At 45.5% G+C, this 17,953-nt stretch overlaps 1 protein-coding gene and 2 non-coding genes across 3 annotated transcripts; all 3 read right to left on the bottom strand.

The window, feature by feature from the left end:
* Positions 1–128: 128 nt before the first annotated feature.
* On the bottom strand, positions 129–17,698 carry KHDC4 (KH domain containing 4, pre-mRNA splicing factor). Its single transcript, XM_045876600.3, has 14 exons — positions 17,612–17,698; positions 16,941–17,157; positions 13,111–13,239; positions 12,679–12,758; positions 11,520–11,572; positions 11,081–11,244; positions 10,116–10,327; positions 9,335–9,395; positions 6,880–6,937; positions 6,387–6,640; positions 4,485–4,658; positions 3,493–3,605; positions 2,427–2,518; positions 129–1,431 (listed from the first exon to the last, which is right to left on the bottom strand). The coding sequence occupies exons 1-14, from the start codon at positions 17,647–17,649 to the stop codon at positions 1,232–1,234; spliced, it is 1,845 nt and encodes a 614-aa protein (XP_045732556.1). The 5' UTR covers positions 17,650–17,698; the 3' UTR covers positions 129–1,231.
* Positions 5,536–5,671, bottom strand: LOC123847260 (small nucleolar RNA SNORA42/SNORA80 family). Its single transcript, XR_006791500.1, has one exon. It is a non-coding gene; the product is annotated as a small nucleolar RNA SNORA42/SNORA80 family (small nucleolar RNA).
* LOC123847269 (small Cajal body-specific RNA 4) lies at positions 10,678–10,806 on the bottom strand. The gene has a single exon (XR_006791508.1). It is a non-coding gene; the product is annotated as a small Cajal body-specific RNA 4 (non-coding RNA).
* Positions 17,699–17,953: the final 255 nt, after the last annotated feature.

Here is a 17,953-nt window from a genome sequence, read left to right on the forward strand (position 1 = left end):
CAACTATATGCAAACTTCGGGACCCATGTCTTTATTCTTCTGGTGGGTTCTAATTTCGTTATGCTGATCAGAAGTTTATAAATCTTAGTGTATGGACGGGTTGTGGAAAAGAGAAGAGAAACCACAGCAATATTTATACATTTATTTATAATGAAATTATGGTCTAAATATTTACAACATATAGGAAACCAGAGAATATGTTTATTATACAAAGCCAGCCTGCAAAGTATTCAAATGTGCAAAAATGACAGTTCAGAATCTCAAACTACTCCTGGTTCAGCAGACTAGCTCCTTCTTTCACACATCAATATTTGATACAAAAAAGTTCTTTTGGCAAAACCTGTAATGCCAAGAAAAAGGACAAGTTGCAATCTCAGTCACTAAGTCCACCATCCATCCTATTGTGAGCAGTCACATCTCTCTATTTTAGCTGCAACCAGTTCGGAGAGACAGACCACTGTGTTTCGTTTCTGTGGTGAGTTCTGACCAGCTTTTGATCAAGCGGTTTTCTCGGACCCAGCTGAAGACACGGAGCTTATTAGAAGGGCAATAAAAGCTGCAAATGGCTTTCTGGGACAAGAGTGCCTGAAGGTGCCAGCTTTGGATCATCCCAATAAAAAGACATAATGAAGAAAAAAACCAAAAACCCTTCATTTTCCTACTCAGGATCCAGCTATATCCAACACCTTTAAATTAGTAAAACTGCATTTTCCAAAACAGAAAAGAATGCAAAAATGAAATAGGGATGAACTGTTCTTAGATTTAAAGGTGCCGAAAGGGAAGGATGGTCTTAAAATCAACTCCCCACTAATAAATAGTAAGTCTTTGTGACCAGTTGTCAGCAAAATTGACCAAACAGTAGTAAAATACAAATAAAACTTTCTTTTTGTCAGAATAGTGGCCATTCATGTGGAAAAGGCTGGACAGGTCAAATGTATACTGGAATGACCCTTTTGGGATGCTCTGTTGAACAAGCACATTTCACCAACTGTTAAAAAGCTTCTGAGACAAATTTGTGATTCTAAGTAAATTTTAACAGATACTATGCCACTGCGGAAACAAGGATGTTTAAAAAAGAATGAAGCCCCTTTAAGAGAGGGGACATTGCATCTCTAACTTCTGCAAAGGTCCATGATGGTTCCCAACACAGGCCCCAGAGTCTTATTAAATCAAATGCATGCATTATTGCTAAAGAGAGTCACCAAGGGTCAAAGCTCTGTTCCACTGTTTCCTACGGGGCCATCCAGAATGGCATCTGCTGTTTAGCTCGTGGTTGTGACGAAGGGTACTGATACCCCAAACTCCAGCCCTGTGGAAAACTACTTGCATTTTTATGACCCCCGTGCTCCTCCTCTTCATCAGATGAATCTGCAGCATAAGCCACCAACCCGAATCCCTTCTCTGCAGTTTTCATCTTCTTGACTGGATAATCTAGAATAGAGAAAAACAACCCCAACCCCATCCCCCACCAAGACAAAAAAAAAAAAAAAAAGATAATACCATAAATTCGTTAATAAAAAAAAGATGTTAATTGTAAGTGGTTAGTTGGACACCATTTTGAGGTCACAGGGTCAATGGTCACCCAAAAACGTTGAAGATCACACGAAAAACAGCACCAGCATCAGCAAATGTGAATCCACCAGAACCATGTAAGAAAACAGAGAAAGAAAAAAGAAACACAAAAAAAAAAAAAAAAAAAAAAGAAAAAGAAAAAAAAGGAAAGTTAGCAAGTGAGTCTCTGGAGGCTGATATTTCACCTTTTAAAGAGTTAAAAGAAAAGAAGTTAAGAAAAGAAAAAAATGTATTTTCTTCTGTTCATTTTTATTAGGACTACAGGCAAAGAACAAGTGATCCCGTATTCCTCTAAATTCTGGGATACTAGGAGGCAACACTTTTTTAACAGCCACAGGCTGACCATTCATAACCAAAAGGAACTATGAGGAGAGATGCAGCTCAGCTCCCAATACAAAGAAAAATCAATCTTTTTTTAAAGTAGGCTCTACGCCCGACATGGGGCTTGAACTCATGACCCGAGATCAAGAGTCGAAGGCTCCAACTGAGCCAGCCGGGCATCCCGAAATATCAACCCTTAAGTCTTTATCAGATTACCTCCAGGTATTCAGACAACAAAGGCAACAAAATTTTGAAACAACCTACCAATCATTAATATTTCCTAGGGTTTTAATGATGCTATGTATAAAATATAAGTTGACTTTTCTAGACACACTTCGATTGAAAATAAAAGCCCATGTAACTATATGCTGCCTTATTTAAAAAAAAAAAAAAGATATCCTCCTTAGCCTGTAGATATTAGAAGTTGGATTAAACAGCTGACTGAGTGCCACCTGAATGAACATCAGGTCAGAAAACTAGTAACTTAGGACCAGTCTTAGCTGCCCACGTGTCCCCAGCTCCACGTCACTCACCGTGGCCCCCTGCTCCGGCCCCAGACCCATTCCTGTCATCAGACTCTGCTTTCATTCCAGTCACTGGGAAGGCTGGTGGAGGCATCAACTGCCTGTTAGAAGAAAAACCATGACAGCCTTTCAGACAGATCCAATCAATTGTACCTTCTCCAGCGGACAGTCAACCGTTCACCTCCACCCTTTCCACCTGAGCCCCCCTCGAGCTACTAGCAGGTTGTAAGGTGCCAAGCTATTAGCCGGGCCAGGCCAAAAGTAGAACACTGCTATGGGAGGCTAGTCCCGTCCTAGGAAGGCTCAAAGAACCACACAGTAGAGGGATGGCAGCTGGACCCCCCGTTCAAGTACCTTAGTCCATAATATTCTAGGATAATAGTCTAGGAATTTTTTTTTTTTTTTAATAAACATTTACTTGAGACAGAGAGAGAGAACATGGGCCGGGGGGACAGGGGCAGAGGAAGAGGGAGCAGCAGACTCCCCAGTGAGCAGGGAGCCTGATGTGGGGCTTGATCCCAGGACCCCGGATCATGACCTGAGCCAAAGGCAGATGTTCAACCGACTGAGCCACCCAGGAGCCCCTATATTCTAGGATTCTAAGTAGCAAACACAGCTTGTGTAACACTCCAGTCACTGCCTACGCTTAGGAAAATGGCCAAGATGCGGACAGTGAAGTAGAGGAAGATGCCTGATAAGCAAGAACTGAATGACTCAAAGCCCAGGGTAACTGCCTCAAGACCGAAAGGGGCAGCATAGTGCAGCAGTTATAAAAAAAAAAAAAAAAAAAAGTTTATTTGAGCCAAAGGATTTCATTACACTTTGATCGATTATTTTTTTTAAATGTAGGTTCCACGCCCAGCATGCAGCCCAATGCGAGGAGTGAACTCATGACCCTGAGATCAAGACCTGGGCTGAGATCAAGAGTCGGACGTTCAACAGACTGAGCCACCCAGGTGCCCCTTCATTACAGTTTTAGAACACGGAAGCTCATAGCAATGGTCGTTATTCACACTTATGGTGTAAACCAATGACATCTGAATACATTCATGTAATTACACTCCAACTAACTTACCTGTCCCTCTCTCGCTCTTTGCCTGAGGAACTTGCCGGCTTCGATCCTGCACCTTCAATCTCATTCTGACTGGAGAAGCCTGTACCTAAATTAGTCATATGAATGGGTCCATGCTATGAGCAGAAAAATACAGTGGCATTAGCAAATCTACAACTGCTGCATTGACTTTAGCTCCTTAATGTAACTGTCAAGTGCCTCGCCTTTCTGGTTGCAGTAAGCTCACTACATAGCCCTCTGGGATTTGGAACATAACCACAGCTGGAGGAGACGTGATCTTTCTCTGTAGGACTTGGTCATGCTACATGTATCTGTTTTCAACTATCCTCTTATAAACTATAAAAATGCTTCAGAGTTTGTTTCAAAGAACATTTCAAGGACTCTGGCGAAAAGTAAAGGTGCTTCTCCTGATAAAACAAAATGGCGCCAAAACTACACATTTATTTATTTATTTTAAAACTTCACATTTAAAAAACATTTTAAAAAACTCTTTACTTGAACGCCTACTTATATACTGAGCAGAATCACTACATTTCTGCCCAGTTTTTGCTGTGGGCGGTGGGGACTGGAGAAAGTAACTGTGCTCTCTTTTACGCGGAAGAAGAACAGTAAATTGAGAGCCAAGGTTAAAGTACAAACCATATGCTGGTAGGTAGAACGGAAGTGAGAACTATCTGAGGCTTTCAGGAGTGCTGTATGAGTAAGAGGAAGTGCAGAATTCTACAGAACTCCTTCTAGGTACGAGTCATAGAGCTCTCGACCTCTCTCCACGTGGAGCTTTGTATTTTCCTATACTGATCCCAAACACCAACCCACCCAAACGGAGTCACTCTTGCTTTAAACTAATCCCCCAAGGAAAAAAACCTAATCTAAATGGATTCCAGAAAACAAAAATCTAGTATTAGAAGGACGGTTAATATAGATGTGAATTTATCTTTCTTTAAAGGAAGAATATAGTAAGATGAGATGAGGAAAATAAGAGTATTTTATTTAACCTGGTATCCAAGAAGTCCAGATTCTCGTTCATCTGGCAGCTCTTCTGTGAATCGCCTCTTCTGTGCCTGGGGTTGAGCTGGGAGTGGGGGCGGGGGTGGGGGCTGGGGCTGGGGGCCGGCAGGCAAGGCAGTTTTGACAGGAGCAGCAGGAATAAAAGGCCCACTCATCGGACTCTGGGACCAAAACAAACGAAGGGGAAAAAGGTGTGAGAATGTCCAGCCACTTAATAAGGAAAACAGTAACACAATAGACTTTAATAATCCATGTGTGTCCTAGAAATCCTGTTTCTCTGGTCCTTAGCTTCCCTCCTGGATCATTTGGTGTCAGGAGAGCCTAGCCTTCCCCCCTTCATGGGAGGGAAATGCTAAACTGACAATTCCTCCAGGGCTCTGAACTCTCAGGAGAAACCTGCTGTGCACTTGGGCAAACATGACCAACGAATAAAAATTCCAGCCACTCACTTAGTTCACAAGTTATCAAGCAAGAACATTCTCCAGTTTAGACCCCTCTCATCAATGTGATTAGCTCTTTCTGGATTATAAAGGCTGCTAATGCTTGTGGCAAAGGCAAGTTCATCTGCCACTTCTAGGGATAAGTTGTTACAGCAAGAGGGAGTCTGTCCAATGTTGTAAGAGATTGTTCCAGAAAGGAATAAGGACCGATCCAGGATGTATTAGAGAAAACAAGCACTTCTCAAAGGACAACTCTTATTAAACAAATGGCTAATACCTATTGAACGCTTGGGTCATCTCACTTAATCTTTGCAACCTCTGAAATACCATCATTATGCCCATTTTCTAGAAGGAAACCAAAGCCTGGATGGGCTGAGTCACATCCCAGGATCGCAAAGCTCAATCACAGGAAAGCATGAGGAACCCTGGCAGCCTCTGTCTAAAGCCCAACCCTAAGGGCCAACTCGGTCATACTCCCTTCTGGTCACAAAGCAACGTGGCTCAGAGCGGGAGACCTACGGCTCTGCCAAACCTTACAAGGGAAGTAATCAGGACGAGGGGTCACAACCAGAATTTAGGAAAGTCTTCTGTTGTTTCACACCGTACAGCCCCCTTCAGTGCTCCCAGCCCACCAGTCGGGAGCAGGGCCATGGTGCAGGGCTGCGCACCCCTCTCACACGGGTACACTGTGAGAGGCCCACAGAGAAGAGCCCACCATCAGTCCATCTCCCTGAGCTCACTAGCTTCTCCCCTGCCTCAGAGAAGGGGTGGACATCATCCATCTGGATGAGCTAGCTACCTACCCTTTCCTAAAATTCTAGTTTCTTATGTAACTTGAGAAATATACAAGAACATTTCTAATCCTTAAGTTGGCAAAGTTCATGTACCCCTCGGCCCAGGACCCCTGCATATGGTGCATTTCTTCTGAAGATTAGTGACTCAGTTCCAATCATGGAGAGGCATGTAGGCCGGCCCCCTTCTCCTTGAGGCAGGGGCAGGCGAGCGACGGCCCACGACTGCGGCTCATCACCCACTTCGGGAAATCCAGTGTTCTCAGGGCCCCGCCCCGCGCGGTCATTCCGCATCGTCCCGGGCTGCCGCTGTGCCCCCCCAGCGACGGAGGGCAGCGGGTGTGACAGAGCCCACATGGCCCACAGGGTCTAACCTATCTGCCACCTGGCACTCCAGAGCAAGCTTCCTGACTCCTCTTTTAAACAACCACTTGGCGGAAAGACTCGTGACACGGAGCTAGAGACTTCGGGACGCACACACACATGTACATGCTGCCCTAGGGCATCTGGGTAGCTTGGGAGCGGTGACACCGGAGGAACAGAACAGAAGACCTCGCGTTACGCAGGAACGACACGCTTTCTTCCTGCAGGTGCCGCCGCCTCTGCCCGGGCAGCTCTCCCAAGGTCAGCGGGGTCCGCCCCACGCCTGGCGTCCTACCTGTGCAGTGCCGGCCGGAGGCTGCACCTGCGTCAGCGGGTACTGGGTCGGCACAGGTGGGACTCCAGTAGGTAATGCTGGCAAGACTCCAGGTGCCAACGAAACAGCTGGGGGCACTATGCTTGGTGCTCCGTAGGGAGGCTGAACTGGCTGCTGAGGGGGGGGAACAACAGGGTAACCAGACTGATAGCCATTGGATGGATAATATGGTGGCTGAGGAGGGACACTACTTATAGCAGAGGGTTGTGTATAGCCTGAGGGGGAAGAAAAAAAGTGTTTAATCAGCTGTAGCAAAAGGAGACATTTTGGCTGAATATTAACTTAATCTCTAGGGAAGAAAAACACTGAGGGACGAATGGCTTTCCAAATTACCGTTAAGTCGAAGGGAACACTCTTAGTGCCCTGGCACGGTCTAGCCCTAAACACCCTACTTTATACATAAATATCACTAACAAAACTTTTCTTTTTCTTAAACACTTTAAGACATACACACCTGGTAAAGGTACAGCAGTATTAATCTGATTCACAAATCTAGAATATTCAGCATGAACCTGCAAGAGAAGGGAAAACAAATTCATATGGGACAGTCCTAATTCACAGAGTATTTGCAAGAGTCTGACTATACGACTCTCGGACCAAAGCAGCTAGGAATTAAAAATATTTCCACTGATTAAAAAAGAAAAAAAATTTCCATTGACATTTCAACCAAATTTAGACTCGTTTAATCTAAATTTTAATAAGGCGCGGGGAGCCTGGCAGGCTCAGTCAGTAGAACATAGGACTTTTGAGCTCAGGGTTATGAGTTCAAGTCCCACACTGGGTGTAGAGATTACTTAAAAATAAAATCTTGGGGCGCCTGGGTGGCTCAGTTGGTTAAGCGACTGCCTTCGGCTCAGGTCATCATCCTGGAGTCCCTGGATCGAGTCCCGCATCGGGCTCCCTGCTCGGCAGGGAGTCTGCTTCTCCCTCTGACCCTCCCCACTCTCATGCTCTCTCTCTCTCATTCTCTCTCTCAAATAAATAAATAAAATCTTTAAAAAATAAAATAAAATAAAATCTTAAAAAAAAAATTCCATCAATCAAGGGGTGCCTGGGTGACATACTCGGTTGACCGTCCAACTCTTGGTCTCAGCTTGGGATGTAGTCTCAGGGTCATGGGATCAAGCCCTGCGTCAGGCTCGCAGTCAGCTCGGAGTCCACTTGAGATTGTCCCTCTACCCCTCCCTCCCTCTCTAAAAATAAGTATTTTTTAAAAATCTGGGGTGCCTGGGCGGCTCAGTTGGTGAAGCGTCTGCCTTTGGCTAAGGTCATGATCCCAGGGTACTGGGATCGAGCCCCGCACCGGGCTCCCTGCTCAGCCTGGGACCTGCTTCTCCCTCTGCCTGCCACTCCCCCTGCTTGTGCTCTCTCTCCCTCTCACAAATAAGTAAAATCTTAAAAAAAAATCCATTAATCAATTACTTTTAATAAGGCACACCCTACAAATTATTAAGCCAGGATGTGGGAATCAGAAGCATGGACATCAGGAGCTGCCTAAATCCCCAAACTAGACTCAATTCTGAGGTACAAAATCATTCAGAAATAAGGTTAGGAAATTCCTAAATTGTCAGTGTAACTACTGAGAATTCATTCATTCTTTTATTTACTGGCCTTCTCCTCAAGGAGCTCAGGGCTCAACACAGAGTTAGTATGTCCCCCCATCCAGTTCTTCATTATGAGATTCCCACTGAATCAGTAACTTCAAGCGGCAACAGAGACAGACAGGGGATGGTAAATCAGGTTACTTCACAAAAGCAAAGAACACAGCTTCCCAAAAGGGCACCCTGAAATACCAGCTAACACAAGGCTGAATACCTGCAACCCCCAAATGCGATTGCCGCCAAGGACCGTACCAATGGCCCTACTGGTTTAACGTGTGGTTACTAGATCAGAGAATAAAAAGAACAGGTAATCAAATAAGCAGTTAGCCCAAAGGCATTGTTAATTGGTTTTAAACTAATATAGCTCTACCCTTACTTTAGCTAAACCTACTGTTAAGAAAAATTTGGGGGCGCCTGGGTGGCTCAGTTGGTTAGGCGACTGCCTTCGGCTCGGGTCATGATCCTGGAGTCCCGGGATCGAGTCCCGCATCGGGCTCCCTGCTCGGCGGGGAGTCTGCTTCTCCCTCTGGCCCTCCCCCCTCTCATGTACTTGCTCTGTCTCATTCTCTCTCTCTCTCAAATAAATAAATAAAATCTTTAAAAAAAAAAAAAAGAAAAAAAAAGAAAAATTTGGAATGCCCACCGGTAAACAACTGGGCCAAGATTGAAAGTACTACTTAAATACCTGACGACCTTGAGGTTTTATACTGATGTACCAGATTTCAAAATTCCACACTGAAACAGTTCCTAAAGAAGAACTGCACGCCAGCTGACCCTGGCTAGGGAAGTTTGTCTTCCTTATGGAGAATCTGAGCTGCGAGAATGGTGTAGTGGTTCCAACATTCACGTCTGCCCAGAACCTCAGACTCTGACCTTATTTGGAAACCAGGCCTTTGCAGATACAGTCTGTTAACATGAAGTCATTCTGGGTCATGGTGGGCCCTACACGCAAGGACTGCTACCCTTACGAGAGACAGGCAGACGAGACACAGGAGTAGGCCAGGAGACAACGGAGCAGAGGATGGAGCTCTGCTGTTTGGGGAAAGAATGCAAAGGCCAGTAAGCCGGGAGAGGCATGGAGCACCCTCCCTCACAGCATTCGTTCAGAAGGAACCAACCCTGCCCACACTTTGATTCTGAATGTCTGTCTGGCTTCCTGAACGTGAGAAAATAAATTTCTGTTGTTTTAAGTCACCTAGTGTGAGGGAATTTTGATATGGCAGCCCTAGGAAACCAATACAGGTGGGAAAACAGCTAAGACAAATGGCAGTGGCTCTTCAGAGTATCAGACACACAAATGTAACTCACTGTTTGCAAGAGATTCTCACAGAGTTTCTTGGCAGCGGCCAGGCCTTCTGGTTTCGGATGACTGCAAAGAAACAAGAACCAAAAAGTCAAAGAGGAGAAGAGTAAAGGATACAGAATTTTGCTTTCACTTTGTATGCTATACACAAATTTAACGTATTCAACATAGCACCAACCTAAGCTTCTGAAAATCACAAAGTAACGTCTTATAATATGCCCCTTAACCCCTAACTACTATCATTAAAACAAATACTTTTAAAGTATCAAAAAACATTTTAGTCACTAAAATAACTGTAAAATGCATTAATATCACCATAGCTTTAGGTGAAGATGACTTTAGGCTCATCACAGCTCATTTCAGGGTCACAGATCTGTGTAAAACCCAAGAACCTGAATACTAAAAGACAATTCCACCTCCTAATTCAACAGTTCTTATTCACTATTTATTAAGTGATTACTGGGGGCGCCTGGGTGGCTCAGTCAGTTAAGCATCTGCCTTCGGCTCAGGTCACGATCCCGGGGTCCTGGGATCGAGCCCCGCATTGGGCTCCCTGCTCCGCGGGAAGCCTGCTTTTCCCTCTCCCTCCTGGCTCCCCCTGCTTGTGCTATCTCCCTCTGTCAAATGAATAAATAAGAAATTTAAAGTGATTACTGTTAGTACTGACCTACATTCCTCATGTTACTATTTATCCAACCTATCTTCTTACTCCTTTTGAATCACTCCTGCCCGTACTGAGCAGCTGACAAGCACTCACTGTCCTCAGCCCCCGCCATCCATACCTACCTAATGTAAATATACATAGGTTCAAAAGCTTCTCGGCCAGATGCTGGCTCAATGCAACCTGAACCTTTGCCTCTGAGGAAGACTTTGGCACCGGTTTCAATCTGAATGTGCTGCAAATAGGAGCAGCCTGGACCTTCTACTTTCTCCTTGACATTAAATGTGGGCACAGCATGCTCTAGGCCCACAAATAATTTGTCTTGAACATAATGCATCTGTAGAAAAACAGAATACCGCAGATTAAACACGCAACACATAATTAAATCGTAATCTTGAAAATTATTTTGCAAAAAACGTTAATCCTCCAGATACTTTTAATCACTGCCAAAATGAGGACCCCCTATAATTTCCACCATGAGCCCATAAAAACAAACTTTATAAAGTAGCTTAACTTAAACGAGCACTACACGGGCCATGTACCTACCTAGAACATTAACACCTTCCTCCGTTCAGCAAAATCTACTCACCAGGTGCAAAGCAAAGACTCACTACTAAGTGCACCTACAGCCCCCGAGAGCTGTAAGTCTTAAGAACCTACAGCACAGTCTTCTGTGAAACAAGCAAAGCATGTTGGGTCGTACAGTCAGCCCTGTGGTGTTCTCCAATGAGGGCTGCTCTCTCCCACCCGGTTTTCTAGGAGGACTGTATCAGCAGAGTCTTACTTCACCAGACTCAGCCTTCTTAATCCTCCAGCTGCCATCACATAATCAAACCAGAACTTCCAAATGTACAGTGTAGACATGCTCTGATCTGTATCGGTGCCCTTTCTAGAATACATCAAAGTAAACAAACGTGTGTTCAGATGTTCACTGCCTCTCAGAAGCCGAAATGGTCCATTAATAGGATAGCATCAGCAGGTAAGCCTCAGGTTGGATTTCAGGATTTTCCTTCATACTTTCCACATTATTTGGCACATATCACTTTTACAGAAATGACAACACGGTTAATGATCTCTCCACTAAACTTACCCCTGACTGGAAGGGAGGCTTCTGGCTGACGGCTGGAGACAACTGTGCAATGGGCGCTGGCTGGTGATACACAGTGACTGTCGCACCATTGAAAGTTGGACTCGTCCCCGTGGCAGCTTTGACCACCCCGTTGGTGATAATTTCTTTGATTCGGTTTACTGCTCCTATGGAAAAACAGAGTGAGATAAGATACCGAAGGAATGAATGAACTGACTAGCACCCATTGACAGACCCAGCCAATGCACAATTACCCCTATATTAATCCATTTTACAGGACACCCAAACATGTGGTCCTCAGCCTCTCTATACCCCCAGCACACTCATAAGCAGTTCATACACAAGTTACAACACCCACGAGGAACATTCTGCGAACATATTCTATACAGCCCTGTACTTTGTCCTTTACAAAAAGTGGGATGTGAGCCAAACCATTACTTACTGTCCACTAATTCCCGTGTCTGGCCCTGAACATGAAGGTATAATGGACGATCCCTATAAAGAGAAATATAAAGTGATGATCCCAAACTGGTCATAACCAAAGGAACCAAATGGGTCACCAAATCAAATCTGTAATGTTTCCAGTTTCCAAATAAGTAAAAGGGACTACATACAAGGAAATGGCTGGTGCAAATTTCTAGGAACATGGTTTTATAGCTGGGGAATAAATAACCTTTTCTGCTTGCTTCAAGTTAATTGGTCCACACAGCGATCAAATCTGTTCTTACGGGCTCATGAATATTGGCATCTAGTCAACCGAGATAACCTGAGGCCTGAGAACAATATTCCTTTCTGCTGGTTGTCTAACAGGTTATGGGCAATTGTGCTCCCGGCTATCCAAATTAAAGGAGCAAAGTGATGGTGGCCTGTGGGCCCATGTCTCTGAGGCCCACACCAAGGGAACTCTAGAGTCTAAATGTAAAGTGGCATGGATTCCGATTTTGATTATAATAATGGAGATCATCAAAAACCATAGTTAATATAAAGCTATAGATAAAAAAAATACCAGTATTTAAAGACAAAAAAATTCAAAACAGCAACCAGTACACACAAAAAACTGAAATGTTGGTTTCAGGTGGGGACCAAGTTTTGCCTCCTCATTATATTTAGTTTAAGCCAATGCAAAAAGCGTCGCATGCCTACCTGCCCTCAAAACTGAGTCATGGGAGGGATGCAACTATAGGGGGACAAAATCATTCGGCAGAAAACCTTACAGCCTGATGAAAGGAGGTTTTTTTTTTAAAAAAAGGGAGATTACAACAAAATACAGACCCTTTTATTGGGGGAAATATTCCCATACAGAAATTTGGAAGTGTATACATTAAATGTAGCAATTATCTCATTTTACACTTTTCCATCATTTGTTTCCTCCAATAAAATATTGCCTGTGAAATAAAAAATCCCCAGAGCAACAGGAAGGAAAACGGTTCCCAACTCCTTACGTGTTTGAGCTGTCCCAAATTCTACTACGTAGCATGCGTATATACACACACCGAGCTACTAACCGAATATCTGCACGTATTTCCTAAGCACGAAAAACATGAAACTAACGTGAGCCACACGTCCAACCTTTCCCCAAAGCAAATGACGCGCATACTCACCCCGGTCCCACTTTGGCCTTCTCCTCGGCAGTCATGAATCTCCCTCGAGTTGACACCGCAGCCCCACTAAGTCGGCTGATCTACAAGGGAAACGTTCTATTAAAAAGGTGATGTGGATCGAGGTCAACGGCAGGCAGAAAGATGGATCTTCCCCATTCAATCGCTACACCAGTAGACAGGAATGGGTTCCCTCCTGTATCCGAAACCTCAATTCCGTTGTTTCTTGCTCACCTGACCAGGGGAATCCACCCGTATCTGTTTCTTTACCTTCACTGAGAAGTTCCTCTGCGGTTAATTCAACCCAATCCTGACTTTGGAGATTATGACCCAAACCCACTCATAAACATCTGACTCCTGTCTGTAGTTAGAGGTCTTGTTTTCCTGACTGTGCCCACCCACCACCTTCCCCAAAGGGACCCGACATCTGCCCACCTCGTCCTGAGTCTGCCCTCGAGTCAGCAGGTTCCTGCATGTGAGAGGCACATCGTTGATCTCGACCTCAGCTACCACCAGGTCATCCTTGCTTTTACTGCTAGTTAGGCCTTTGCCAGCAGCCTGAAGCTACAGGAGAGATTGGATCGGAAAGTTTGTAAGATGAAACAGTATGTTTCTGCTGTTCAATTTACAAGTGCCCCTGCCCAGGTCCCACCATCACCTTATTGCTGCCTTTATCTGCCTACAAATACACTTGGTCACTCCTGGGTCATTCTCCAAAGATGAAATAACAAGCGAACAAAACCTCACTAAATGGACACAAGTGTTACCAATTTACTTGAAGACAATCATCAGATTTCTCTGGAACGGAGGCCATGTGTGCATTTCTATGACTGCATAATCCCAGAAACCCTACGGACTAGAAGCTGCAATCTCCGGGAAGAAAATTAAAAGACTAAGTTATGGTGCTTTACAGCTCAACCAGCTAGCTGTATGTACAGTAAAATACAGGGCAGAGTCCACAGCACGATGCAGAGTCCAGCAACCCACGCACCTCATGTGTGGAACTGGACGCTATCTTTGTGCCAACACCGCAGCCACAACGTATCACATGCAACCAGTCCCATCCTTGCAATGATCTGGAAAACCGGTCAAGTTTACCTGACAACCCATTGCTCCCCATTAAAGGAGAGCTAAGAGAATGAATGAAACGCCAAGCAAAATCCTAAAATCTGATCTGGTTTCTCCCAATTTAAACTATAGGCAACTCCAGATAGCGGATATGAATTATCGGAAAAAATTTTCATCCCAAGATGGCCTTCCGCAACCCTTTGTTGCCTTGGAACAATGTTCGGCAAATGTGCTCAAAGGAGATAAAACACAATTTACTTCTTCACGCATTAGATACATTTTTTAAAAGAGATTTATTGGGGCGCCTGGGTGGCTCAGTCGTTAAGCGTCTGCCTTCGGCTCAGGTCATGGTCCCAGGGTCCTGGGATCGAGCCCCTCATCGGGCTCCCTGCTCAGCAGGGAGCCTGCTTCTCCCTCTCCCACTCCTCCTGCTTGTGTTCCCTCTCTCGCTGTCTCTCTCTCTGTCAAATAAATAAATAAAATCTTTAAAATAAATAAATAAATGAGATTTATTTACTTATTTTCGAGAGAAGGAGAGAGAGAATCTCAAGCAGACTCTGCACCCAGTGCGGAGCCCAACAAAGGGCTCGATCTCGTGACTGCGAGATCATGCCCTGAGCCAAAATTAAGAGTCGGACACCTAGCGGACTGAGCCACCCAGCTGCCCCGCATTAGATACATTTTTCAAAGTACACAAACTACATAGACTCAACAATATCTCATCTTTGTTCATTATTCATTGTATTTTTGTTTGCAAAGAGCTGCAATACCTGCTCAGTATTGGCCACCATCAAAGGTACTTATCAGGGACGCCTGGGTAGCTCAGTTGGTTAAGCGATTGCCTTCGGCTCAGGTCATGATCCTGGAGTCCCAGGATCGAGTCCCGGGATCGAGTCCCGCATCGGGCTTCCTGCTTGGCGGGGAGTCTGCTTCTCCCTCTGACCCTCCTCCCTCTCATGCTCTCTGTCTCTCATTCTCTCTGTCTCAAATAAATGAATAAAATCTTTAAAAAAAAAAAAAAAGGTACTTATCAGTGCTATCCCACAGGACCTCCTGTGAAGACGCAGGTGTTCTTTACCTCGCCGTCCAACACAGCCACAGCCTCATGTCCAAATACTGTGACAAGGAGCTAAATTTTAAATTTTAATTCAAATTTTAATTTAAAAAGCTACATGTGGCTAGTGACTACTGTTGTGGACTGCACAGGTGACACCAACCCCATCAGAAGAGGAAACTGAGGCCCCACAACGCGTCTAAGCCCCACAGCCAGTAACTGAGGATCCCGGTGTCAAATCCATATATTGTTTTTTTTTTTATTTTATTTATTTACTTGACAGAGAGAGACACAGCGAGAGAGGCAACACAAGCAGGGAGAGTGGGAGAGGGAGAAGCAGGCTTCCCGCAGAGCAGGGAGCCCGATGCGGGACTCGATCCCAGGACTCTGGGATCATGACCTGAGCTGAAGGCAGTCGCTTAACCAACTGAGCCACCCAGGTGCCCTGATTTTTTTTTTTTTTTTTAAAGATTTTTATTTATTTATTTATTGAGAGAGAGAGAGAATGAGAGAGAGAGAGCATGAGAGGGAGGAGGGTCAGAGGGAGAAGCAGGCTCCTCGCCAAGCTGGGAGCCCGATGCGGGACTCGACCCCGGGACTCCAGGATCACGACCTGAGCCGAAGGCAGTAGCTTAACCGACTGAGCCACCCAGGCGCCCTATATTCTGTCTAAAGCCACTACTGGCACCATGTTGCCTCCTGCTGTGCTCAACTGCTTTTTAGAGGAAAAAAAATGAATAAATGATTAACATCAGTGTTAAGAATTTTAATATTCAAGGAGCATTCCACCTTAGTGTGCTTTTAGTATTTCCTTGCCGAACTTAGAAATGGACAGTTGACTCAATCTTTGCAAACAAAAATACAATGAATAATGAACTTCCAATTCACTAAAAGTTCCCACCAATTCTGCAGAACCTGAATACTGAAACATCCAGACAGATAATGGCCATTCTGTTGTTATACTCATACACTAGATAGCTAACAAAAAATTGTATCATCTTGCCCCTCCCCCAGCTTTACTGAGCTATAACGAATACATAAGAATTGTACACATTTAAGGTGAACAACTGGACGTTTTGACATACGTATACATTGGGAAATAATTGTCACAAACATGCTAATAAACACATTCATCACTAACCCAAATTGCATTTTCAAACACAGAACCCATCTCTTCACTGGAAGGCTATTTTTAATTGAAGTCAAAAGAACCTTTTTTTAAATGAGAATTATAATGGAATGAGCTGCCTTAGAACACACTCAGAGCACTGAGCTTATGGGAATTCAGAACACTGAATTCTCCAACTGTAGAGGCTTTCAAGCAAAAGCTAAACCCCTGACTGTCTGAAGTGACTCTGAAGTCAGACATGTGCCCGCCGTGACAGATCTTATCTTATACAATTCACATTCACGAGCCTCATTTTCCTCCTCTGAACCGGCGACAGTAATCCATCCCATCAAATTGCTGCAAAGAATTTTTTTAAGTGCAAAGCATGCATTCTAGCAATACAAACAGGCACTATGCTCATTATCCTGTACGGAGATTCTTGTCTTCTACTGCAGGATAAATTAAAGACTTCAAAGTTCAGATCCCTCCTAGTCGTGAAATTCTAATTATACCAGAAATTCTATAAAATGACCAAATAATTTCCTCAATTTGCGTGAAAACAGCAAAACCACCAACATATAAATTATTCAATTTATTTCACAATTACAGTGCAGGCAGTCATTAAAAACCTATGGATTCTAATTACAGAGAACACTGTTTGTATTTACTCTTTAGCATAGTTGACTAGACAGTTTAAAGCTCGCTTGATTTACCTGAACGTCTCTTTCGACTTCAGGGAAAATGCACGTGTTGACTAACGTATTACATCGTCCCTTTACGGGATTACGTCAAGAGAAGTTAGGCTGAACTAAGTGAACGAAGACAAAATCAACTATTTGGTCCATAAATCTAATCAAACCAACCAAAACTGCCTCTAGAAACAAACGACAAAGTATCACGTGAGGCATTCCAAAACTAAGTGATCTTTAAACTACCGTAACCCTGTTTTCTCCTCAACACGAACAGCTGATGGCAGGATTACAGAACAGCCCCTATTAAAGCTACACTTAGCAGAGTCCCTTCAACCGCATGTACCTTCTCAGCGGCGTTCTGCGTCGGTTTCAGCTTCCCTTTGGCCATGAGCATGGCATTGATCTTGGCAGCCACGGCGGCAGCGGCATCCAAGGCGCCCGAGGGAGCAGCCGCGGAGCCCCCAGGGCTTCCCCCACTGCTGGGAACCTCCGCACCCGGGGCCGACGGGGGGAGGAAGAGAAGGGGGGCTGGAGCTGGCTGGTCCCATTTGCTGCGGCGCCTACAGGAAGAAAGAGGAAAATATTAGGGCCCAAGGCTTTTATCTCGGGTTCTCCCCTTACGACGCTTCGGCACCCCGCTTCCCCTCCACCACGTCCTCTCTACACCCTCGAGCCTCCCGTCGGGATTAACATTCCCGCCCCTCCGAAACACAGCACTGCTGCAGCTCCACTCCACCCGCCCCCTCCAAACGCTCCACTCACTCCCACATGCCCTCGTCTTCATCTTCCGCTTGGCTGGTCCCTCCGAGAGTCCCCGCTTCCCTCCTCCCCCTGACCCCTGCCGGCCTCCTTCGGGGACCCCCAGGCCTGCTCACCAGCTTTCTCCCCAAAAGCCCAGCCCCCGACGCGTCCACGTCCCACTTCAGCGCCCCCCCCCGGACGCAGCTCCCAGCGGCCCCTCCGCCCCGCCCCCGCCCCGAGCGCGCTGCGCTGCCCTCGCCCACGGAGCTTTACCCGCCGGCCCCGGGATGTGCCGCGCTCCCCGCGGACATGGCGACCGGCTCTGCTCAACCACCCGCCAACCACCCCACTACCACCCTCCCGTCACTTCCGCCCCCAACGCCCTCACGCACAGCCCCTTCCGGTCGTGAGGAAAAGCTGTTCCGGTGAGAGCGCCGGTTCCAATTGGACTCTCGTTGATTTCAAGGCGGCTGGCGTTAGCTGAGGCAGGTAGGGTGGGGCCTTCCTGCTTGCGCCCTGCCCTTGAGAAAGATGGCTGCCGAGGCGCACATCGAGGCGGAATTGGGGCGAGGCGTCCATGTTTGTTGTGGGCAGGCTGATAGCGGCCTACACGAC

This window comes from Mirounga angustirostris, unplaced genomic scaffold, assembly GCF_029215605.1.
Source record: "Mirounga angustirostris isolate CCGP_5_RB_7025 unplaced genomic scaffold, mMirAng1.0.hap1 SCAF_6, whole genome shotgun sequence".
Taxonomy (NCBI): domain Eukaryota; kingdom Metazoa; phylum Chordata; class Mammalia; order Carnivora; family Phocidae; genus Mirounga; species Mirounga angustirostris.

Bases quoted from the DNA above. Each gene is read 5' to 3' on its own strand.
- KHDC4 (XM_045876600.3), bottom strand. From the start codon at position 17,649: ATGTCCGCGGGGAGCGCGGCACATCCCGGGGCCGGCGG. The intron at 2,519-3,492 runs GTAAGTTAGTTG...TTCTTCTAACAG, and splicing joins AAAGAGCGAGAGAGGGACAG to GCAGTTGATGCCTCCACCAG. The intron at 1,432-2,426 runs GTGAGTGACGTG...TCTCTATTCTAG, and splicing joins GGCCGGAGCAGGGGGCCACG to ATTATCCAGTCAAGAAGATG.